The sequence below is a fragment of the Adelges cooleyi genome, unplaced genomic scaffold (assembly GCF_023614345.1).
Source record: "Adelges cooleyi isolate 19-005CV unplaced genomic scaffold, UGA_ACOO_1.1 ACOO_flye_CR_arks_rails_tigmint_CR_PRNA_247, whole genome shotgun sequence".
NCBI lineage: Eukaryota > Metazoa > Arthropoda > Insecta > Hemiptera > Adelgidae > Adelges > Adelges cooleyi.
In genome coordinates this window covers 8507555-8532289 of record NW_026095912.1, presented here as the reverse complement: position 1 = coordinate 8532289, position 24735 = coordinate 8507555, and the positions used below count along the sequence as shown (strand labels likewise).

At 31.0% G+C, this 24735-nt stretch overlaps 2 protein-coding genes and 1 long non-coding RNA gene across 14 annotated transcripts in view; 1 reads left to right on the top strand and 2 right to left on the bottom strand.

Moving 5' to 3' along the window:
- Positions 1–670: 670 nt before the first annotated feature.
- LOC126836963 (uncharacterized) lies at positions 671–5385 on the bottom strand. Of its 10 annotated transcripts, XR_007685423.1 has the most exons (11): positions 4862–5385; positions 4621–4710; positions 3658–3770; positions 3407–3591; positions 2518–2631; positions 2258–2418; positions 2079–2170; positions 1771–1963; positions 1445–1480; positions 1265–1383; positions 671–739 (listed from the first exon to the last, which is right to left on the bottom strand). It is a non-coding gene; the product is annotated as an uncharacterized LOC126836963 (long non-coding RNA). The 10 variants fall into 10 exon arrangements; XR_007685422.1 differs by having other exon boundaries at positions 1265–1480; XR_007685418.1 differs by lacking the exons at positions 1265–1383; positions 1445–1480 and having other exon boundaries at positions 4862–4991; positions 5054–5385.
- A 189-nt stretch (positions 5386–5574) lies between these two features.
- LOC126836637 (small nuclear ribonucleoprotein Sm D3-like) lies at positions 5575–6579 on the top strand. The gene is made up of 3 exons (XM_050570210.1): positions 5575–5801; positions 5877–6063; positions 6124–6579. Exons 1-3 carry the CDS (start codon positions 5676–5678, stop codon positions 6225–6227), a joined length of 417 nt encoding a protein of 138 aa, XP_050426167.1. The 5' UTR covers positions 5575–5675; the 3' UTR covers positions 6228–6579.
- Positions 6580–12790: 6211 nt separating this feature from the next.
- LOC126836338 (uncharacterized) overlaps positions 12791–24735 on the bottom strand; it is a 158943-nt gene continuing 146998 nt past the window's right edge. For all 3 annotated transcript variants that reach the window (XM_050569575.1, XM_050569576.1, XM_050569578.1), the window contains 12 exons: positions 18600–18741; positions 18464–18534; positions 17707–17932; positions 17507–17635; positions 17234–17427; positions 17051–17162; positions 15358–15935; positions 15036–15218; positions 14660–14731; positions 14388–14520; positions 14163–14311; positions 12791–13194 (listed from right to left, as the gene is read on the bottom strand). In XM_050569575.1, coding sequence (XP_050425532.1) covers positions 12973–13194; positions 14163–14311; positions 14388–14520; positions 14660–14731; positions 15036–15218; positions 15358–15935; positions 17051–17162; positions 17234–17427; positions 17507–17635; positions 17707–17932; positions 18464–18534; positions 18600–18723 — 2193 coding nt within the window. In that variant the 5' untranslated portion in view covers positions 18724–18741 and the 3' untranslated portion in view covers positions 12791–12972. The remainder of the gene's footprint in view (positions 13195–14162; positions 14312–14387; positions 14521–14659; positions 14732–15035; positions 15219–15357; positions 15936–17050; positions 17163–17233; positions 17428–17506; positions 17636–17706; positions 17933–18463; positions 18535–18599; positions 18742–24735) is intronic.

Below are 24735 nucleotides of genomic sequence, written 5' to 3'. Positions count from 1 at the left end.
AAAATATGATCATTTATTTTATGAGAATACATCAGTAAGATTTTTGAAAAGTTGACTTAAGTTCCCAATTTGGTATATGCTCTAGAATTTCTAGGAATAGGTTAAAAAAATTGTTTAAAAATATAATTTGGTGTTTGCTTATTGTCTATTATATTTAATGATTATTTTTTTATATAGAGACTGTATCAACATTTTTGTTTCTTAATTTTGTATTTTTTTTTAAATGTGTTCTTTTTTCTTTCTTGTTTTTAAAGTAGGTAATAAAACAATTTTTTTTTATGTTTTTGGTTTAGGAAGTGAATTAGTATTAGCCTTTAATATTTTGTTTCTGGTATGCTTCTCTCTTTTTTTTTTATCAAACATTTTTCCTTATACATTTTTTCTTAAAACCCAGCCAGATTTTACTTATAACTTAAAACATTATTTTTTTTACATTAAAATATGTATAATTTAACATAGTTAACAATAATGACAAATTCGGAAAATTTGTGTCTACCGATAAATTCTATATTCTATTAAAATGTGTTAATGCTATGTTTTTGATTGCTTTAGGCTTCTAGTTCTTCATTTATGATTGGAGTTCAATCGGCAAGAGATATTTTCTCTTTTTTGGTGTTGATATTATTTGTGTAATTGATTTGATCACATTCATTTGTTATTTCAAATGGTTTGTTGATTTTTAGGGTAAAGCATGGCATGTTAAATGGGTCCGTTTTACCCAAGTCCCAGCAAGTACGTCCTGTAAAAGTTAATTATAAAACTGTAACGCCTGATTTATTTTCTCATGGCTATATTCTACTACATACTACAATACATTATCTACAGACAGAGAACTTTTATTAATAATAACTAAATTAACATTGTTAAATGTTATTGTTATTATTATTAAACAGAAACACAATTCACCTAGGATTGGGCAAAACTATCAAACTGTCACCTATGATCTGTTGCAACACTTTAGTAATCGAAAAAGAAATTTGATAGTCACTGATTAATTAGACAGAGATTAAAAAAGTTACTCGTTATTATTTTCTCAAGAAATTAATTTGTTTTTGTCGGGAAACCCGAAACTATAGAACAGAGTAGACAAAGTCAGAGAGGACACTTAACATAAACAATGGTTTCTGGATGAAGGCCACTATCTTCTTATTTATCCTAAAATTATATTTATACACAAATAATGAATAGCAATAACATTATACTGATTGATAAATGAGAAGATGGCCACAACAATTTTTAGTGATAAGTTATTTTGTAATTTCACCGTATTTAATTTTGTACTCAGCATGGCAACGACAAATGAACAGTCGTGACTATCATCACCCTGAAGATGGACTCTGCAATAAGTCCGAAACGTCAGCTTAAAACCAGTGAAATAGATAACTGGAAATCATCCGCATGAAGTCGGTTTTTGCCAAATGGTTTCATGAAATATTATTTTTACCTTTAATGAAAAACTTTCCCCAGAAACAGAAGTTGCCTAAAATGCATTGCTTATTTTAGATAATTGTCCCAGTTATCCTAATGAGATTTTATAAACTCAAAAAACGGATTTGTCCGTGTCATGTTTTCATCCCTTATTATACGCCACTATTAGAGCCTAATTAAATTTAAAACTTCTTTTATACCACAATACTCTTAAATCCCTATAACATATTTAATATTCAAAGTAATAACAAATAAAAATTACCCTCAAGTAGTTTTTATTGTACAAGGAATTTCTGACACATTAAAAAAAATGTACGAAATCAGATAATACATACAACATACATAGATTTTATGACTTGGATCAATTGAATGTTTCAAAGTAATTCTTTAAATTATCTTTTGTTCCATCAACTCTGTTTTTTTTTTCACATGTGACAATTGGTAGTGGCACCAACACACATTATACCATCAATATATAATGCAATATTTTCTAGCAGTGATATTGCTTTTAATACTAGCTGAGCTATCATAACACCTGATAACAATAATAATAATAATAATTATTAGGTATAAAATCTCATATTCTAAAATACAAAATGTCACAAAACATAAATTAATTTTACTCGTATTATAAACCTATCGTATCATACCTTAACCTCTCCTTAGATGTAAATCAATTTTCTAACTAAAATTTGACCACAATGTAGTATCATATTGTGTTTGCCATACTCATAATAAAAACCTTAAAATAAAAATGTATTTTACTAAATGTCTCTTTATAATTATAAAGTAAAATATTCAAACAATAATAATAATAAATTGTTAATACCCGAGTACGTAGTCGAACTCGCATTTTTGACATTGGCGTCAAGTCTAGGTCTTGGGCAATTATCCGAGGTACAATTCCTAAATTTCTGGGATGTTTTATGTCTTCTTTGTGAACTTTTTGAAAGTAGTCCCAAGCCTTTTTTTTTCTTAATTCGGTTGAAGCTACATAAGAAAATTAAATATAAATACATATAGTTGACACATTATAACTTATTTAAAAACTAAAAATTATAGTATAAAATAAAGAACTTTATTAGATACCTGTCTAATAAAGCATATTATTCTACATGGTTATTGAACTAGTATTAAAGTCGTCAATATTTAACTTTTAAATATAAATTAAAAGCTTCTTTTGTACCACAATACTCTTAATCCCTAAAACATAATTAATATTCAATATAATAGTTGATAAATAAATGTTGTCTTTAAGTTTATATTATTGTACATGGGATTCCTGATTTAAATAAAAGTACAAAATCGGATAATGCAAAGACTTTACGGCTTGAATCAAATGGGTGTTTTAAGTATTTCAATCTACTCTGAACTCTTTCCACTTGCAACATTTGGTAGTGGCACCTATTGAAGAATGAAGTTTAAATTTTTCCGCGTGTTCTGTGATACACTCACGTGTTTTTGTTTTATAGGACTAATACTCAGTTTTTTTTCTCATTCCTCAGCTTCCTTTTTACACCACACTTAAAAATACTATTAACACCGTGCACTTGTTACAACATTTTGAATTTGATTCGATCAGATTTCTCATTCACTGTAAAGAATTGAAATAATGAAATATTTAAGGAACTCTTAACCACAAAAATGATACTTTACATTGTAAATATACGTATTTCGGCAGTAATTTTTCCATCATTACTGAGAAGTGTGTTGTATGCGCTGATGACGGTAACACTGCTGCCAAAATACAGTTTATTTAAATATTTCATTTTTTTATTTCTTTACAATATATAGCCACAAGTGTTGCTTAATTTTTTTCTAGATTCATTGTGTCACAACAATCTAATTTAAGTTTTTGTTATAATGAAAAAAAAAAGCCGTTGCATATAAATATTATCTAAAAATGTTTAATATTATCTTTAAATTGCTAAAGATTATAAGCAAGTTCAATACTAATGTTTTATATCTATCTGGTTACCATAAATCCAAATAGAAATTTCATAGTTCTTATTAATGTTAATACATTTTTTGACAGTTGGAAATAAACTTCTATTGCTAATGGTGGCTGTACAAAATCGTTTTTATTTTCAGATAATGGTATTGTCATCCAAAGTAGAAGGCAGGAGAATAATTTTGGCTGTATCAATTGGTTAAATAAATTATCTGGAAAATGTAACATACTTTATTAGATACATTAAAATAAAATAATAACTTAAAATTTAATTATACTTTTTTTTGATAAAGAACTTGATGACTGTACTTCACCGGTCATATTATTTTAAGCTGCAAGCTGGATTTATTATGTCACTGTCAGTCTTTACCAGCTTTATTTTAGACCAAACCTTTTAAAACAACATTCATTAGACAACAAACATGAATGATAAAAAAAAAAAAATTACTAAATTAAGCTATTGGTAGTATTTGTTTATAATAATTTAAAATTTTAATTTTTGTTTTATTAATACATTTTGTAATATCAATACATTACATATATTAGTAATTCAGAAGTAAGTCTATTTTATTTGTATAGATTTACCATACTATTGATTAACTTTACAGCCCACACCATGTTAAAAACTCGCCAGTCATAAATGAGAGCAAGTAATACTGTGTGCGGTAGAGCTGACTGACGTGGTTTTGAGGGGTTATAAATAACGAACAGTAAAACTTGGAGAAAAGCGGTTTGTTTTATTAAAATTAATAGGAAATCCTATTTTTTTAATTACGTTTTGAAAATTATATCTCCAAGATGGCGGGCGGTCAGCAGTAATACATTGCTGTAGGCGAACTCTGAAGGTTATACATGATCTTTTGTTTGTTTTGATGGGTATGGCACAGGTTGGACGAAAATGGCTTAAGAATATGACTTTGGGGATGTATGGTTTTAACAAAACAAGGCTACAGAGCACACAGGTCAAATTTCACTTGCTGTTTTGCGACAAATGTTCCCTAGGTGGTTGGTTTCTCAAAGGGGTATCGTGGGATGGCTGGCACGCTCCCCTGACTTGAGCATGTGCAATATTTTTCTCTGGGAATTCCTTAAAGATAAGGTTTTCAAACATCACCCCTATACCTTAGAAGATCATGTGTCAACTTTAGAGATCGAGGATGTTGTTTGAAAACCTTATCTTTAAGGAGGCCCAGAGAAAAAAATCGCACATGCTCATTATATTGGTAGTTTTTTAATTTTACCTTGTCGAATAGCTGATGGTTTTCTATAACAACTTTCAAATGATAAATATGTCGAACCATATCTTTTAGTCTACATATTGTGTATGGCACCTAATAAATTGCAATTAAAACATTTTTATAAATAACAATTCATATTTTAGTAATACAAATTATATTAACTAAATAGTTAACATACTTGTTCAAGTCTTTTTGATTTAAATTAAAAATACATGTGTACTACAAAAAATATAGGTATTTATACCTCTTCAACCGCTAGACTCCCAGTATCACTCGATTTCGACTTCTTTGGAACGCTTTGTACATCAATTATATCATTGAAAATATAATCTTTTGTTGGAATAATGCAATACCTAGCCTTTTGACACTTTTACCTGAAATCATGGGGAGTAGTAAAAATAATAATAATAATGATAAATTAATTGAAAATAGATACTCAGATTAAAGTCTAAGTCAGAATTCGGAAGTGTAAATAATTTTCGGTTGTGCTCATGCCTCGGTGGGATGCCTTTTGACTTTTGGGCTGAACCAAATCTCTTAATCAAAACTTAATCTCTTTTCTATGGGCTGAACAATAGCAGCTGCCGATAGAACACAAAACGGTAGACCACGAACATAATTTGTATAATATATTGTATCATGCCATATATCATAACCAAGGTGGATTTATAATAATTTATATAATATTATAAAACCACCTTGATCAGTATATTTCATATTATTATTTAATATTTAGTATTTACAATTTACATAATAATATGTATTGGAAAGACGTTATCTTTTATCACGGCGGTCTGAAAGACCATGGAGGTGCAATAATATTTTAACCACTCATATTGAAGGGAACGATACCTCCACTTTTATGAGGTTAAAATATTATTGCACCTCCAATATACCGTGACCAAATGGTTTCTCTTCCATGACAACGGTAAAACGTTAGATAACGAAGCCGGGCCGCAGAGCACAGGCGTAATTTTGCGTTATAACAACAGGCGGCGGAGGAAAGACATAGCTAAAATTTGAAAAACCGAATTTTTTTTTAGTTAACGTTTTCCAAAATGAGTATAGGCGTTCCGATCAAAGTGCTGCACGAAGCCGAAGGGCACATAATAACGTGCGAAACTGTAGACGGAGAGGTCTACCGTGGAAAACTCATTGAAGCCGAGGACAACATGAATGTACAGGTAAATTACAATGTTTAGTGGTGTAGAAACCGTAAAATAAAGCAATATAATTTCTACCTTATATTGTCTTGGCAGATAACGCACGTACACGTGACATATAGAGACGGCCGCGTTGCCCAAATGGAAAACTGCTACGTTCGTGGTTCAAAAGTTCGGTTTATAATACTGCCCGACATGCTACGGAACGCACCGATGTTTAAAAGCAAAGCGACCATGGCTGGGGCCTCCGGCCGGGGGAAAAGTGGCATGATTCGATCGTCAGGTAAACAAGCTTTAAATGTGCTTCACTAGTTTGTTTGAATAACAATGATGTGTGTTACAGTTGGTCGCGGTCGAGGACGTGGTGGGCCACCAATGGGCCGTGGTGGACCATCGATGGGACGTGGAGGGCCTTCTGCAGGTGGATCATGGGGCCAACGTCGTTGATGTTTAAATTTCAAAAGTTGCATGTAATGTACATTTTTTTTTAAGGTATCAAGCATACCTAGCTGATAATTTAACTATGATTATATAAATTAGGTATACATTTATGAGTTAATTTAAATTTAACTAAATCATCAAATATTTTCATAATTTAACTATTTTAACTTTACTCTTATTTTAATTCAAATATATGATATGACTATATTTTTATTCATAGAAAATGTATTACTTTAAAATGATTTCTTTTAATAGAATTAATTAATAATTGTATTATTTTTCTCGAATGTATTCAAAAGATATTGGAAGGTATAGGATCGTGCCAAAGGTGACATTTTACAAAATAAACTTTTTTTTTACACTAGTGAAATTATTTTTTCAAAAATATGATTTTTTCCTATACTGTATATATTATTATTATAATTTATATATAATATATAGATTTTTTTTTTTAGGAAAAGAGAATTTAAATAAGTTAATTTAATTTGTATTTTAGGAAAATTGTATTTTATTTTTACATAATGACAAATGGACTACTAAATAGTAATACAATTTAGTTGAACAAAAATGGAAATTAAAAAATAATCAGTTTTTTTTTTGGTGTAACAAAACTTTTGTTCAAGATAATATTATGTCAATAACACGATTAACAAATATTTAAAAATAGCCAGAACAGTGGGACAAAGAATATTAAGATTAGAGGTCACAGATTTTTATAATTTATTTTAACTAAATGTGATAAATTGCTTTCAAAATAAACACTCCATTATGAATCCGTAGGTTGAGGAATCTCGATAAAAGCATTGTGAAGGCAAATGTTTGTTTAAAATTGTATTTTAGTATTGGGATGAATACAATTAGAATTGATCATTTGTCTTTCTTAATATTTCGTTGCTGTTGTTACCAATAGGCAAATACAACATAATACAAATATTTTTGGAAGATATAATCACTGTTGAAGAATTACTCTAATACAAAAACATCTATATTTAGATCATTGTAATTTTCCTAATTTTTTTTGGTTGTTCCTTATTAAAAAAACATTGACTACTGATTTTTGAGTAAATTGCATATGTTATAATAGCCCCTTTCTAGATCTGTCTTCAGTCTAATTTTGAGACGTTAAGCCCTAAAAGGTTAAATTGCACCTAAAAAAGCACAATAAAGAAAAAGATTCCACCTATTCTGGGAGATAGGGTTTTTGATTTTTTTTGTTTTGTATATCAAAGTATATGAAAAAAGTATGTGTGTAAAAAATACATTTATTTTTTCAACAAATCTTTTTTTAGAATTTAGACAATTTTGGCTGTTTTAATTACAAAGTGCCAGTTGTCTTTGTGTATTATAATAAAATAAATAATATTTTATGTAATCAAATATCAAACATATTTACTGGCATACTAATTTACATATTTTTTGATGTTTTGATGGATTCGATGACATTAAACTAAGATTTGAATTCTGACAATATGTGTGCTACGATTAAATTTCTTATAATAATTTTTTTAAACATTTTAAAATATATTTTTAGTATAAATAATTATTTGTGTAATATTACTTATATGGTATTAATTTTGCACCTGTGTGGTCCACGATAACTAATTCTAATTTTAATTGTACTGAAATGCCTATCCCATAATAGTTTTCAGAACAGATACAGACTTTCAATACTTGCTTAATGCATCAGTCAAAGTAAATTTATAATTTTCCTTTTTGATATTACTGTAAAAATGATAAAAAATCTTAAAAATATTTAATTTCGAATAGAAATAATCAATTAACTTTTTTTTTACAATTAGAGATTGCGTTTGTCTACAATAATAATATCATACTATTCATTTTATCATATTATTAATCTTAGCCAATATCTGTTATAGTTATATAAAATAATGTAATTTTGGCTAAGTAACAATTTCAATTATTATTTATTATATACAGAATATAACCATAGTAAGACACTAAATATTTTGGACCAAATAAAGCCTTACTGTCAGGATGTTTATAGGATGAAACAGCTTCACAACAACATTTGACTTCATCAAGTGAACTAAGTATAGTAATCGCATATTCTCAGTATTTTTAATTATGCTAAGTATTCTAAACTAAAGAACCATTTTTTCATTTTATACAAAGTCTACATAGTTGTTAAAACCTCAACAAATATGAACTTAACTGTTGAAAAAGAAATAAATTTCCTATACATGGTTTGTAGAATGTTTAATTATATTTATTCTAAATAGCTTCTTTATCAAGTTATTGTTTAGGTATCTATAAGTATTCTAATTAGCAAGTAAGAATTGTACGCTACATAATGTTATATTATTATATTCAATTTATCTAATTTACCATTTTTTTTTAAGACTGGAGAATAATGTTCTGTCGATTTAGCAAATGGTGTATGGTTTATTAGGCAAACCTAGAGTATTTGACGGAACACACAAACTGATACTTGCAGATAATATAATATTGTTTGTAGTTCTTTCCACCTCAGAACTCTCAGTAGTACTTAGTAATGTAATATTAAAACGAATTATAAATCATTAATTTAAAATTTGTGAAAACTTTCTGTATGGGATTTGAAGATAAACAAATTTCATAAAGCCTTTACAACAGTATCTATTATGCAACAGTCAACATTTAAAACAAAGATTTTGTCTTAAGCCGTAAGAAATGTAATGAATGGAAATTGAAAATCATAATACTGTACGTAATATATATAGTATATAATAATGTAATAAAATAATATAATACAGTATAATTAAAAAAACATTTTGTAATTATAAAATTTAAAAAATCTGAAATTCGAGTGCTAATTATGTCTAAACAATTTGGTAGCTGCAAAATTTAACTAACAGAGAGCGCCACTAGATTGTATGTTTGTGAGTATACTACTATTACTACTATGAGTACTTTAGAGCCGTTACAAATAGTTAATTTATGGCGGATTCTCATTATTAATTTTTAACCCGTGTTAAACGTTTTAATGAATCCAAAAAAAATCATTTTTGAGAAGAAAAATGGTTTTCTATAATTTGTTTTGGAACTTGAGGAATGAGGGGGTTGAAAGCGGCTGGTTTTTGAGGGATTTCTAATTTATATAAGCAATATTATTAAAAAAGTAGTTTAAATTTATTTTGACCGTACCAATTTATTTCAGAAAAATGTGTATAAGCTTCAGGGTATAATTTTTAACGTATACAATTTGTTCTACAAGTAAAAGTCATTATAAGGAACAGGTAATTACAAGTGTTCTTACAAGAAACCAATGTAAACCTAAAAGCCTGACATATTTACGTCTACTAAGCACATCTTTCTTTTCCCCTGCTTATTGTGGAATTAGATTTTTGAATAACTATTTTATTTACTTAAAATAATCAATAATGGGAGTACAAAAGATCTGAGAAATACAAATAGGATTTAAACACAATTTTATTCGACATTTTACCGGTTTACAGCGATAACTTTTGAAATCTAAATAACAACAGTGATATGGTAAATACAGTGATTTTTGTTTTAGTGTTTTTATAGTCAATAATAGTGTATTTTTTGTTTTGTATACAAATCTAATTCTATTACACTTTAGTGTTTGTTTGGAAGTCGAATTGTTGTAAACGGCAGTGTGATTAAAGCAGTTTCTTCTAACGTAAAGTGAGCTTCGTAGTCTAGAGGTACGTTTTTATCACGTCTAAACTGTTTGTACGCTATCAACACCTGCCGGTCTACGGTCTGACCAGCTGATACAATGGAGTTTGGTAGTAGATCTTCGACAGGTGGTTATGCGGTGTCAAATTGATTTAAGTCATTCTTTAGCTCTGTGTATTCCTCTCATAGTATAAACGGGTATGACGGTGTTGGTAACATTATTTATAGCCCTGGCACTTGTCATTTAGCAACTATTAAGCTGTCAGTGGGAGAGATTTTTCAAATCCTCAGTACTCTCGATTTAAATCCGTGTCCTGGTCCAGATGACATCCCTAATATCTTATTACGTTCCTGTATTTACTCTTTATCTGTTCCTATTCAAAAATTGTTAAGCCAGTCATTACTTAAAGGTGTATTCCCGTTACAATGAAAAATAGTTATATCACCCCGATCCATAAATAAGGCAATAAAAATTTGATATAAAATTATAGACCAATCTCTAAATTATCTACACTGCCTAAATTACTTGAAAAGTTAATTATGCCTGGGTAACTTTATCTTTTAAAAATATAATTAATAACACTCAACATGGTTTTATGAAAGGACGCTCAGTTGAAACAAATCTTCTTTGTTTCTATAATGCTATTTTAAAATCCGTGGAATCGGGTAAACAAACTGATGTCATATACACCGATTTCAGTAAAGCATTCGATTCTGTAAATCACTTTCTACTATTAACGAAGTTGCGTTTGTACGGTATTTCCGATCCTTTGTTATCCTGGTTTAATAGTTATCTATCAGATAGAACCCAACAAGTTAAGATTAATAGTTTCTTGTCACATCCCTTTTCTGCCCCTTCTGGCGTTCCTCAAGGTGGACATATCTCTCCCTTACTGTTTGCCATCTTTATTATGGATATTGGTTCTTGTTTTAGTTATTGTGATCACTTACTGTTCGCGGACGACCTCAAACTTTTCGATAATGTGTCTTCGATCGAAGACTGTTATTTTATTCAAAAAGACCTTGATAATTTACATGTTTGGTGTCTTGATAACGGTCTGAAGTTAAATACTTCTAAATGCCTAAACATGTCCTACACCCGGTCTCGCAACAAAATAAATCACGACTATCATATCCTCGATGATAAATTGGTTGAAGTAAATACCATCCAGGATCTCGGAGTTATTTTTCAATCGAACCTTTCATTTTCTTCTCATATTGAAAAATCGTGTACCAAAGCTTTAAAAAGCCTTGGCTTTTTAATTAGATGCACTAAAGAATTTAATGATGAACTATGTCTTAAAACCTTGTATGTGTCACTAGTCAGACCTCTCTTAGAGTATTGTTCAGTTTTATGGAACCCCACGCAAATTGGACATATTGAATCACTGGAGCGGGTGCAAAGACGTTTCTTGCGGCTCATTGGCTATAAGAGACGCCTTGGTTTTGATCCTAGCCTCCCCTGTTCTACTTCCACTTTATCTTCTATTCAGGCCAGCCTTAATTTGGTATCACTCGGCACTAGACGTGAATCAATTGACGTTTCCTTCCTTACGAAAATCATAAAGGGTAATATTGTTTGCCCAGATTTGCTACATCTTCTTAACTTTCATATCCCCGCTTCAACTCCCGGTCCATCCATACCTTTTCAATCCCGTTTCACCACACATCATATGGTTCCAACAACCCTATATCTCGTGTATGTAATAGGCGTAATGATATTGATTTATTTGTTTAATTATATATATGCACTGTTACTCATTAAAATTTTGTGTGATCTTGCTTTAATTATTTTATACTGTACTAATTGTAGTTATTTTTTCTTTCTATATGTCATGTTTATCAATTTTATCAATTCGTTATTCATTATGTTATTTTATTTTACTGTAGTGTACTTGAGCCTACGGGCGTTTATTTAATAAATAAATCAATTTTGATTGAATTATAAAAAACCGATTCCCACAATAACCTAGAAAAGAGAATTGAAATAGGACCATCTTAAGTAGACGTAATTTTGCCAGGCTTTCAGGCCTAATATGTCCAAAAACCGACAGTTTTTAATACCCTAAAATGTATAAATCATATGTATTTCTGAAAATAGAATATAATAATTAAAATAAATTAATTTAACGTCCATAAAACGCAAAAAAAACTTTTTAAAACTTAAATTCTTACAATTTTGTACAAAATATTTACTTATTTAAAGTAATAATTCAAGCACAAGTGTAAATTATAAAATTAAAAAAAAACAATTAATTATTAAAGGAAAATTTATACAAATCCGTAATTTTATAGTTTTCGGTATAATAACCTAACTCAACTTTACTCAACTTTTTAGTGACAACTGACATTTTTTTTAAATGTGTAAAATGCTTTAAAATGTTAAAAACTTAATACCTATATGTATAATTTTTTAGCTGATTATGTTATAAATAAACCTATTAGTGCTTTATTAAAAAAAAAATGCAAAATCCATTAACATACAAGCCTTACGTTCAATTTCACAACTTTTAAGAGAGTGATTAACTCTAATTACTTTGCTTAATTATGTATCTATACTTTCCTTACTTATCTATTACTTTAATATATCTTTACAAATAATATACCTATACTACAGATTCTTAAAATTCCAAAATACATAGACATTTTTTGTATAACTTAGTTTTATTAATGCCATTTGTTATAACTTATGGATACCTCGTTAAGTTCATATGTCCATTACTTGGCAATTATTTAGTTAGTATATGCATAATCAGGTATAATTCAGTAGTAGCTATTGACCTTAACACGATTGGAAAATGTTCCACTTTCGTAAAGGTGCGCCTTGGCGCTTTGAATTGTTTTAAGCTACAAAAATGGAAATACAAGTAGAGGCATTGAATGAAATCCAAAATAATAATTTAATAAAAAAATGTTTGTAGGGAGTACACAAATATAACGTAACAATTTATTTTAATTTAATTCTCAAAATCGGTTGAGGATCATTTTACAGTATAAAGACGTACGTTTCTTTATTATTATAATTTTTATCTCGATATTTTGCTAATAATTACGCTGAATGTCAAGCCTGTTTAGTGTGTCGAATTATGCCCAAAACGATAAACGTAGCTTAAGTATCGGCCGTTGGCTTCCTTATCTCATGTATTGTACCCAACACGTTGTCTAAGCAATCGTCTTCTTTGGCCGGGTAGTAATTGTAGAAAGTTTGTTTGAAATTTCTGTTCACCTTGCTTTTGAAGTAAATGCACTCCATGGTCGGATATAGTTCCCTAGCGTTGTCGATCGCCAGCTCTTTCACTTTGGTGATGTATTCTTTTTTTGCAACTTCTATCTATACAGGTACATATATGTATTAATATGATACATCAACCGGTTAGGAATACAAAAATATGTAACAATTATTTTTATCCTTATTATATAAATTAGGATAAACACTATTAATGTAGTAAATATACTAATAAACACTTGTATGCGGGTTTGAGGTGTTTCTGGTTGCCTGTTAAATTATTAACAGGTTCTCACTTTTTTTAAATCGATTTTTAAAAACATCTAATACTTTTCCTTTTTTCTTATTATAACGGTCATCTACTAAGAATATAATAACAAAAGTAAACTAACTAAGAATATATAAGAACATTTCTTATACGAAAAAAACATCTATAAACTAGAAAATCTAGAAACTGTATTTACACTTTATATGTATGAAGTATTATTGAAATGGTTTTGAGTTATTTTTTAAATAGTTACTCGTTATTTCCTGTAACCACTAGGTAGGTAAGCTAAAATAAAGGGAATGATTATTGTATGGCCTTGAACGCTTTGGTATTTAATGACCTAATGTTTTTCCTATAAATGGATAAATGTACGAGGTCGGGCGCCGGGAGTGTGATTTGTTTTATCAAAAAATTAAATACTGATTTATAAGGTTCATTTACTTAAATACTGAAATGGGATTAGATTTGCTTACATTGTCCCTAGGTATTAACAGTAGATGAGTTATGCTAGACATAATTTTGATGCAAAGGCCAAAGCCATTAAATCATTCATCTCAAAACTATTTCTTAGAAGAGAACAACTTCTTTTCCGAATAAAAAACGAGTTATAGTTCTTCTTCATTTAATGTTCCAACATGTGTCCAGTATTTTTACTATTAGAAAAGTTTTAAATTTACGTTTTAAAAATATTTTCTCAACAAATTAGGCCACAAAATAGTGTTGTCATTATGCGCCATTCCAAGTGATATCAATGGGCAACAATCTTTGTTTTAGTTAAAAACTGTTAATATTATAAACAAATTACTTTGTGTTTCGCGTCCTCCACTTGATTCCATGTGACTTTTTCATTATGTGAAGAATTTTTAATCGGATAAGGCATTGAAGGAATTGGAACGTTAGTAGCTTTCGGTCTGGGTTTGTTCCAAGCTTCTATAGACTTTAGCATGAGATCCACTGTAATATAAATACTTGTTGATTATTACTGACAATTAACAAACTAGAAACAAAGAAGTAAGATTTAAAAAATAACGTTTTTTTTTTCGTGTAAGATATCTGTCTTTGTTGATCCGGATCTCGTACCACCTCTTTAGGGCACGCAATTCAGTTAGTTCTGGGAAACTAGCTATTGGATCACCGAGAATTGCCAAAAACCGTAGCACAGCCTGTGTAAAGATTTAAAGAAATTTTAAAAGTATTTGTGGGAATAAAATATAAATTATATTCTCTATTACCAATTATTTTAACAAAAAAAAAAAAAAATTAACAACCCACTTAAGACTGGTTTTTGTAAAATATTCTTACTTTTAGTTGTTTCCATGCTGGTAAGTTGCGTAACATTTGAAGCACTTTATCGATTTTTACTTCTTCATTTACCTGTAGATATACACATACAAAATGTCGGGTTAGAGATGGTTTGATCATGTACAATTTGGAGACAGTCAAGCATAAAGAAATATCATCCATTCGCCCAATCTTGGCACTGATAAAGTATGTTAAAGTTGACTGCCGAGCAATATGAGTTGAAGGTAGAAGAGGAAATTTAGATTGCTAAATCTAAATCTCGCTAGTTTGAGAAAAGTAAGTAAGAAATAAGCACACATAAACAAATAATGTACTTTAAGGGGAATAAGCCATCACTTCGCTTTTCTTTGTTGTTGAATAATAATTAATTACCTACCCCATCTTCAATATTGTTTTCATTATTTTCTTTGTGAAAAGTAGACGCTTTAGTTATTTCAGCTAATGACGGCTTGAGTTCCAGCACGTTGAGCTTATCTCTTTCTATTCTATCCCGAAATTCGGATTCTTTGTCAGTTCGCGAAGCTGTGGCTAGTTGGCTGGTCAACACGGTATCCTTTTCCTATAAAAATAACCAACACACATTTCATTAAATAATTATTATTAAACTATTTTAATTTAAGTAACATGACCTAAGCTGTTTTAGCTTAGTACTGATTTGAGAGAGAATTATCTTGTATAATACTCTTATAATACTTTACGTTTGATTGCAGCTTCTGGAACTGTTGGACATTTTTGCAGTCGCCACTTTTTTCTTGGAATATTCGCAGCAACATGGCTTCGGCTTGCGACAGGCGGCTGTCCTGGTTGCCGGACAGTACAGGGTTTTGATCGGACAGATTAACTGCTTTATGATTGTTTTTTTCGTCGGCCGACAAAATGCCGGCGGTGGTGACAACGTGCGGCGGTTGGCACACGGTTTCTGGTGTTCCCGCCGGTGCCACAACTACATTGACGGTTGCGCTGGCCTCGGATGGTAGAACGTTGGCCGTAATTGCCGTGGCGTCCTCAAAGCTCAACGGTATGTTTTCCGACGTCTCGCTCAGGTCGTCCATGGAGTAATGAGCCGCCATCTCGCGGTTGAGCCAACCATAGTCGTCCGGCGTCTCGTTTTCGTCTTCTATGAGCGATTGATGAGGCGATTGTGTCTCGCTGATTTCGGTGGCGTCTTGCTGGGCGGCCAATCGTCGGCTGTCGTCGGCGGCGTCCACTGTCGGTTTTTCTTGGTCAGCCAGCCACTCGATGTCCTTTGTCTTCTTTAATCCATCGTGGTCTATGACTACAGAACATCCATTCAAATATGTTTTAATCTGATATCTTATAAACATAGAGCGTATTATACTACAGCACCTATACAGTACCCAACGGCATAACGTATACGTCTTAATATTTAAGTAGAAACTCTATACCCGAAAAAAGTAACTAAAGCTTAAACACGATAAATACTCTATAGGTGCCGAAGTTATGTACAAAGAAATTCTTTTTTGAGGCCACTCAACAAGTGTTCTATCTCTCTATGGTGCAAGCAAAAATCATGGTTAATGGAATGTAACAGTTCTAGAACAACAATTTTTTACTTGATTAAGGATAACAAATTTTTACACGGAAAGAGTTTTTAGTATAACTTTTTTAGGCGTTTTCATTAATTTCGTAAATAAATTGTTTTATGAAATGTTTAAATGCGAGTAAAAAAATATAAAAGTTTAACATAAAAACAAAATAATGATTATTTACTATGTAAACATTAATTCGGTGATAAAATTATTGTTCTAGACCATTATTAAAAGCTTGAGTAGTAGATCAAGCTTCTTTATATATTGGGTACATTGCAGTATCACTGTACATCGTGGCTATATAGTACAAATTATATTGTTTCAAGAGGGAAAACACTCTAATTTTACAGTATTAACATGAATTATCTGTATGTATGTGAACTAGAGATAGTTTATGACGATTTCATACACGGTTAGGTTGTGATAATTCAAAATTAACAATTTTGTGTAATTTTTTACAGCAACAATAAAGTAGTGTTGGGAACCTCTCAAGAATTTATCATTGCAATGTCTCTTAGGGTAATTTAGACAAGTTCCCCGCTGATTATTGACATTATAATGAGCTTATTGGTTTTTTGCTGACTTCTTGTTATCCACAAAATATTCATTTAAAACTTTTAAAAATTGTATCCAACCATGTAGTGTTAACTTCTTACTACGCCAACTTCTTATTGAACAGTAACTCACTTTCCACTCTACTCTCCCTAGTCACCCTGTATATTACCACCCTTTTACTTTCGCAGAGCCATCCTTCCATCATGTGTTTCATAGCATTTCTCACTTTCTGCACTATACACACCGTTTAGAAATCATCTCATGCGACACAACGTTGTAGCATTACCTGACGGCTCTCTGAAGTCCATTACCACAGGTGGCTTGTAAAACATTTTCTCCAAAGGATGTTCAGGGTACTTGATACGCATTTTGAGGGTGGTCTTCCTCTCGACGTCGATCTGACCATAACACGAAGAGTATTATTAGTAAATAATAACAGGTGTATTTCGCTGTTTAAAGTTGTATCTACCTTTATCTGCTGAATTTGCTCTTTCTTCTTAGTCATGTATGCCTTACGGGTCTTTTGACTTTTGAATTTAGCATTGTGCCACTTGATTTTATCGATTTCAGTCGTTGGCGCCGTGGGTTCCGGATTAACGTCCAAATACGGAGACAAAGGGTTAGCCTTCCATTTTTTCTGTTTCGGCAGAGAGATATAAGACACTGGAGTAGAACAAATGATCTCGTTGAAACGTGTAACAAACTATACAAATCGAAATAGTCGGTCTAGACTGGATCTTACATTCTTTATCGGCTACGGGTTCATCGAGACAGTACTCGAGCTTATTGATGAGACACGGGAACGCCAAAAACACTATACTGGACATCAAAATGCGTTCTTGGGGCGTATAAAGTCGGCGTTGTCGAGTGTCTGAAAAAAAATAACGATTTTCAGCTGTCCAATTTGTGACGGAATTATTATTATAGTGTACAATTATGTACTCGATGGATCAGCGTTCAGTGTGCTTGTCTTTTGATCCAGGTATTTTTTAATTTCAAACAGGAAGTCGATTGGGTAAAGTTTACTGGCAACGAGAGCCTCAGCGATCACAACTTGCGGAATGAACGTGCTGATCCCAAGTGCCTTGAGAGACTTTCTCGTTCGTCCGGACTTGCCTTCTTCGTAGTCCAACTGCAAGTTCTCTTTCAAGTTACACAGAATAGAGTTCTAACGAAAACAATCACACATTGGCCGATTATTGTTAGTACAAACCGATAGATTGGCCCTGACACTAGGTTGTCACTTATAAAACTAGATATAATTACTAGAAATTAATATAATATAAGCTCATAATAATTTGTCAACAAAACTATGATAATTATTGTTCTCTTAGATCGTGTAATACACGTTTAAGACAATTTACTCAGCTGAAGTGTAAGATGAACTACACAGATTATAAGATAGGTCAGAGTATTCGTGATGCATACATTTCAAGTGAAAGTTAACTCGGAAAATGTCAAGAATTTTTACCTCTCGACAAATTTAAATTATTTGAGCATATTTTATGAACATATACTACCGTTTTCTATTTTTCAGTGGTTGAACCCGTTTTTTATAGTTAGTACATAGGATTTAAGATAGGGCTGAGATAATATATTTATAAATATACAATGCCCAAGGCAGCTAAGTGCCGTTAATTTCAGTTTTAAAACTTTTAATTAATTCCGTAAAGTGCGAGTTCTTACCTTACCGACTTACCTGCTGGGGTGACAACTCTTGATACCATTCCGGACCGGTGGCTATTTTTTTCACTACTTCCGCCACTTGTTCTGAAATAATAATATTAATTAAGCGGGTTTTAAGTCAGGGCGGAAAAATGGGTTGGCAGCTTTACTCAATTGTTTTTGTTGATTATTGTAATTCTTTAGAGCGCAACAATATTCTTTGGACGCAGTTGAATGTCGGTTTCGTCGCTCTCGTTCAATTTCTTCTTCGTAGTACTCACGGTTCTCAGACATTGTACTCCAAGTATAATACTAAAACATAAAACACACACGATACGTTGGTCATAAGTCAATATAAAAGCTAAAACCACATTGGGTAAAAAAAAAATAAATCTTCTAACTAATCACATCCCATTAGTAATGTTGGTTTAGTCTTCGGAGTGCGATCCTATTCCACCTTAAGACATTAGCTGAAACATTACGATTGATTGGAGCTTATGTGTCAAATTAATCTTTTTAGGAGTTAAGACTAGGAATTTTATACGAGTCTACATAATCTGAGTACTGGAAGTTAGTTTTATATCAAAACTGGTTTTTAATGTTAGACCAATATTTTTGTCAATATATTCTAAACGTTTTTAATGTAGGCGAAGTAAGTATTAATTTCGGTACTAGTAAACATAATGGACTACTAGTATATTTAATTGCTGTGTAGGTAGACAGAGATCAGAGATAGAAATGTATTAATAAAAAAATCAACAAATTAATTCACTCAGAACGTCTAAGCTTCAGATATTTTAACTACCATATTCTTGTATAGATTGACATGATGTACTAACAAAATTAAACTATACTATCAGTAAAGTTCGGGTTAATTATATGTATTAGTTTCACGTTCACGCTGAATTTGTCTAATCTCTTAATTCTTATTGTTACACATACAATAACGTTGGACAGTATGTAAATGTTAGTAATCTTTAAATGCTTTCCCTATAAAGTGATTGGTACTTAATAACATTTATATCAATAGCACGGTTCTTTGACATAGTCCAGATTTACTTTGAGTATATGGGTCATTTAAAAAAATCGTGGTTTATTGTTAATTTTTTAACTGAAAAAAAAGTTTGGAAAAGAACTTATATTTCTTAGTTACCGCCCTCTTGTTATATTTTGTGGTCAGCAGCTTTCCTCATTCCATATTTGTATATGAAGGTGACAGGGGAATGCACTTTTCTCGCAAAACGCTTCAGAAATAAAAGTCAGTAAAAAACCAAAAAATGAGATTGAAGGAAAGTGACTAGAGTTTACATAATAATGTTGTACTGAAATCGAATTGTAGTAGAAAGTCTATAGGACTTATATCTTGTTAGTTCATAGTTGTTGATGGCAGGATCCAGAGGAATGAACTTTAATACAAATACGCAGATGTTTTAAAACACAATTCACTAAATAAAACCATGCTTTTGTGAATACATTCAAACTATGATACCACCATTTTAAACGTCATGAATTTAAGTGGCCATTAATTTACTTTTTTTTGGCAAAAAGTCACTCAGCGCCTCAATGGTCGCGGTTTGAACAACTACTCGAGCAGCCACACAAAAACCATAAGACTGACCTTTTCGACTACCTACTTCCGTTGTGAAACGAGACAAATTTTTTACACCACCATAGTTTTATTTCTTACATCCAACCAAAAAAATACTTAGAAGATAGACATTTTACTGTATTGCTTATACATCTATTTTTATTGTACAAACTTGGAAAGTGAAAACCATGGCGTCGGTCAACCAGAGGAATGAAAAGACAATATGTCAGAATTATTTTCAGCTTGATTACAGGCAAATATTTGTAAAGCTATAAGTTAAAATTGCCAAAAAAAGATCATAGTTATTGAACATATTTTTTCCATGTTGTAAAATTGTCGCATACAGACAATATTGATTCAGTTGGACAGAATAATCCCCGAATTTTTAAATGGCCATTATCAATATGATTGAAACAAAATATTGTCACTTAATATTGAAGTGGTTTCGTTTAAATAGATTGGCTTGGAATTTAAAGTATGCCAATTATGGACCAGAGATTTAACTGAACAAAGTTATCTCGACTATAATAATTCAGTTCCAGTTTACCGGTATTTAGAGTCACCTCTCGACCGTTTGACGAGCTTCGTTATAGGTCACTTCTATCACTGCAGGAAACCTTTGAAATTTGATCATGTGCAAAATTAATTAAATTACTAAAAATTTAATAATGTTTATCAACAAATAAACTCTGCTATGGATATGACTGATACATATTAATATATATTTTAAATATTATTTTCGACAATTAAAATGTACAAAATCTAAAAACAGTTATTGCAAAACATGTATGGTCTTAGTATACAACACTACAATAGTGACTATAGTGTTAAAATTTTGTTTGAAAGTGTAGGACACAAAGAATTATTAGGTTATAATAAACTATTATAGTTGTAAATGCTAGTTTTTGCCTGGAATAAATACGATTATATTTGTATGAATAATAAAAATACCTAAATATTTTAAAGATCGAAGAGGTAAGAGTTCAAAGGAAGGGGAAGGGGTTAGTGTGTTTAAAAATGCCACTTTTATTACGATTTGTCAAGCAGAATATAATAAAAAAATAATATTTTTAATATTTTGAGAGCAAGAACCAAATGTAATTAACCATTGAGTCAAGATTTTCTTAAAAGTATGTAGAAAGTTCTAACTTTAGAATTTTGTTTAAAATTATGTGTTAATTCAAATGTTTGGTGAAAAAACACACACCACGCAAAGTTACTTTTTTTATACATAACAATATATTTTAACTATCATACGAAATTATTTATCATTTATTTTATGTCATTAATCAAATTATTATCATATTTTATACCATTGGTGAACATATGATACACACTCGTACAAGAATAAGTATTTTTAGAGTTTTTACCTAGCAACTGCTAATTGTTGTTGATCGAACTTTAGTAAAACAAAAATAAATTGCTTTATTTTCGATAGAACAGTGAATTAGTTATAATGGGAAAAATGACGGAAAGGCAAGATAAGGTAAATGTGGTCTCTTTTGTATTCGTTCCGCAACTAAAAAGTTTCCTGAAGTTCGTTTCCCTGCAAGTGGGGATTTCTATAATTACTTTTTATTTTTGTGTAAGTACAAATGCGGTCTTTTATTTGTCAATCATTAAAACGATTATGTTTACATTGATTTTGTTACTCTCGTACTGAAATATAGGTGGGAGCTATGTGTTCCATCATGGCCAACATGACAATGCTCAACCCGTCAATGCCAAGTAAGTTAAAATCAAGAGCCTTTAAATAAATGTGTTTTTTATAACTGCCATAAACCGGTACCAGGGGTCGCTGTTTGTTTATAAGCTCAATCTCAATTACATTCGCTGGGCTAAGAGAACCTTTATTGAAATCGTACCACAGCTGTTTTAATAACACATTGATCAATTTGGTTCTGCCGATCTTGTCATATTTTGGCCAAATCAATTTTATTTTGTGAAAAAAAAATCTTTAGCGATGGTAGCATTGTGCAATGCGCACGTCAATATTTTACAAAAATTATCTTTGGAAATTTCAGATAAAACCTATTAAATTGGTTACTTATTTCGGAGGATATTCAAAACTTTTTTTTCTACTTAAAATGTTTCGCTTGTAAGCCAATAGCAGCCGAGCCGCTTATAATTTTCTTGCATGAGACCATATTGATGTCTCATAGATGTTTTCACAGAATTTGTCAGGCAGTTGTGATTAACCACGCATTTTTTTCAACTTGGAACGATTGCCATTAAGTCTGTCATGTTTTTTACTTATACTTTACAGTTAGTTGTGTGTTGATAGCCACTTTGAATACTTACATAATAGTCACCTGGATTATGGCCATTTCCGGATCCTTCAGCGTAAGTCACTCAGTTACAATCTTCAAGCGTATCGAAAACTATTAGATTTTAATTGATAAACTGTTATATGAGGATTACCTTACTAGCGTTTCTCAAACTATGACAACTTTTTGTTGGTCGCGAGAAGTTTATGTTTTGTAAACTGTATAAAATATAAAGTATTATAAATCGACATTGTAATATTACGTGTAACACGACTATCGAATATTCTCAAATTTTCGTTAACGCGAAAAATAGTGAAGAGAAAGTATGGTTCAGAGTACATTCAGAGTTCATAATTTGTTATGAGATACTTGCATTGTAAAACCATGTGGGTCATGATAGATTTTGGGGAAAAATTTGGGTCGTGGTACCAAAAAGTCTGAGAAGTACTGGATCAATTATTACTCAGCTAAATAAGCAAAGGATACAGTGATAGAATTTTAAGCCGTGAATAATACACTTGAAGCCTACAGACCTTGGTTGTTTTTAGTCGACAAATAAAGTCTGTTGGTTATACTAAATTAGTAACTCGAAATGATAATTCCACTTTCAGTCGACATGCTGTATCGAACAGACTTCATTTTGTGCGTATTTACTTTAACTTTACAGTCTACTGGTTTTCTTTAGGAAAATAAATTACGAATAAAAATGGCGGTGCTTATGTGGTCAGGGTTTATTGCTATTTGGATATTTTGCGTCTCGTTTACCTTTTTGAAATTCGACACACAGTAAGACCAAAAATTAATAAATCGGCGGTCACTTTCTTAGTCTATTTGCCTTTCAGGATCTTGTGTTTGGACCATCGGTGCCCGGAGAGTTTTTGGGTGTACAACAATACGTATTATACGATGACGACGTTCCAACCCATAATGAAACCGCCGACTACTCCTATGCCTATCATTATACCGTTGAAACTCAATGAGATTTTCAACACGGCCTCTTGGAGGTAAGACATTATAATCTAGGTTAATAACTAACAAGCTTATCATGTAGAATCCAAAAGGTTAAGATTTACGTTTCATCACTTCCAAATCCAAGTATTGTATTATTTTTAAAGCGTATGTTGAACATTTTGATCAGATAATATAAACATATTGATTCAAATTTGAATTAGGAAGTAATTTTATTATTTAAATTGGTTGAAGTTAATTTGCCAAAGGTATGTTGTTTGGAATATTTACACGGTTTACAGTTACTGCTAATTTACAAATTGGCTTTGCCGAAAGTTGGATGCGTCTGAATTCTGATGATGGAAGATGAAGGCTTCCGAAACGTTGGAAAAGCAAACTTATAAATTTAGGAATAGCTGTAAACTATGTATATATTTCAAACTTTAATATAACCATTGTGCAGATGATAAGTAAAGCCCAATCAGAGATGGTTAATAAAAATCGATAATGACTGGAGTAAGCCAGTATACGTAGTTGGTGGGAGACCGCATTAAATATGATTTGAGGGAAGGTGGTTGATTCCAAAACGCTCTAGAAAAATGATTTGAGTAAAACTACGAAAAGTGATTTAAATACATAACGAGATGTGTTAATATAGTATGAGATGTTTCTATTTGTATCACAGCTGTATGTAAAGGCATTATCATTATTGTTTTACTGTTTCGTTGAGATATTATCGTCATTCGTCGGCTTCTTGCCAAAATTCATTAACGGAACAAAGTTTATTGTTCAGAAAATTACTTTAAAGTTTTTCAAATATTCGATTTTTGGTCCTAACCCTACAGAATTTTCAATTTTTAAGGTATTCACAATTTTTATTGTTGTATGAAACCTAATATATTACTGTATTCAAATATATTGGGTAATAATGAGTTTTCGCTTTATCGATTTCTTATGAGTATTAGCCGTTGGTTAAAATATGAAATGATTAATAAAAAGGCATTTATAGTGGTAAATTCACTAAGAACACCTCTTATCAATCGAAAGAAAATTATGCTTTACACTAGATAGTGACATAAAAAAAAAGACAAATTCGCCGTTAATGAATTTTGGCAAGAAGCCGACGTTGAAGAGTTCATACAAATTATCAATAATTGGAGAAAAAAAACTTAATCTGATTTGATTTTGAGTTAGTTTAATTATTCAATACCGTCAAAAACTGTACGGCTAATTACACTAATTATCTTATCCCATTCTATGAAAAGAATTATTATTATTAATTGGCATATAACTCAACGGAATCGTCTAACAACGCCCTCTTGAATCAACTATGGTTCGCGTTGTGTAGATAAATGGATTGCACATTATCTCGGTTAATGTTTTCTCGTTAAGCTTACGATTGCCCACCGAAGTCATTTCAAATAAAAATAAATATCTTTAAAATCTCACGGTTCAATGTCTGGTGAAACATTTAATTTACAAACAATGCCTCCAGTGAGTATC

Bases quoted from the DNA above. Each gene is read 5' to 3' on its own strand.
- LOC126836637 (XM_050570210.1), top strand. From the start codon at position 5,676: ATGAGTATAGGCGTTCCGATCAAAGTGCTGCACGAAGCCGAAGGGCAC. The intron at 5,802-5,876 runs GTAAATTACAAT...TTGTCTTGGCAG, and splicing joins AGGACAACATGAATGTACAG to ATAACGCACGTACACGTGAC. The intron at 6,064-6,123 runs GTAAACAAGCTT...TGTGTGTTACAG, and splicing joins TGGCATGATTCGATCGTCAG to TTGGTCGCGGTCGAGGACGT.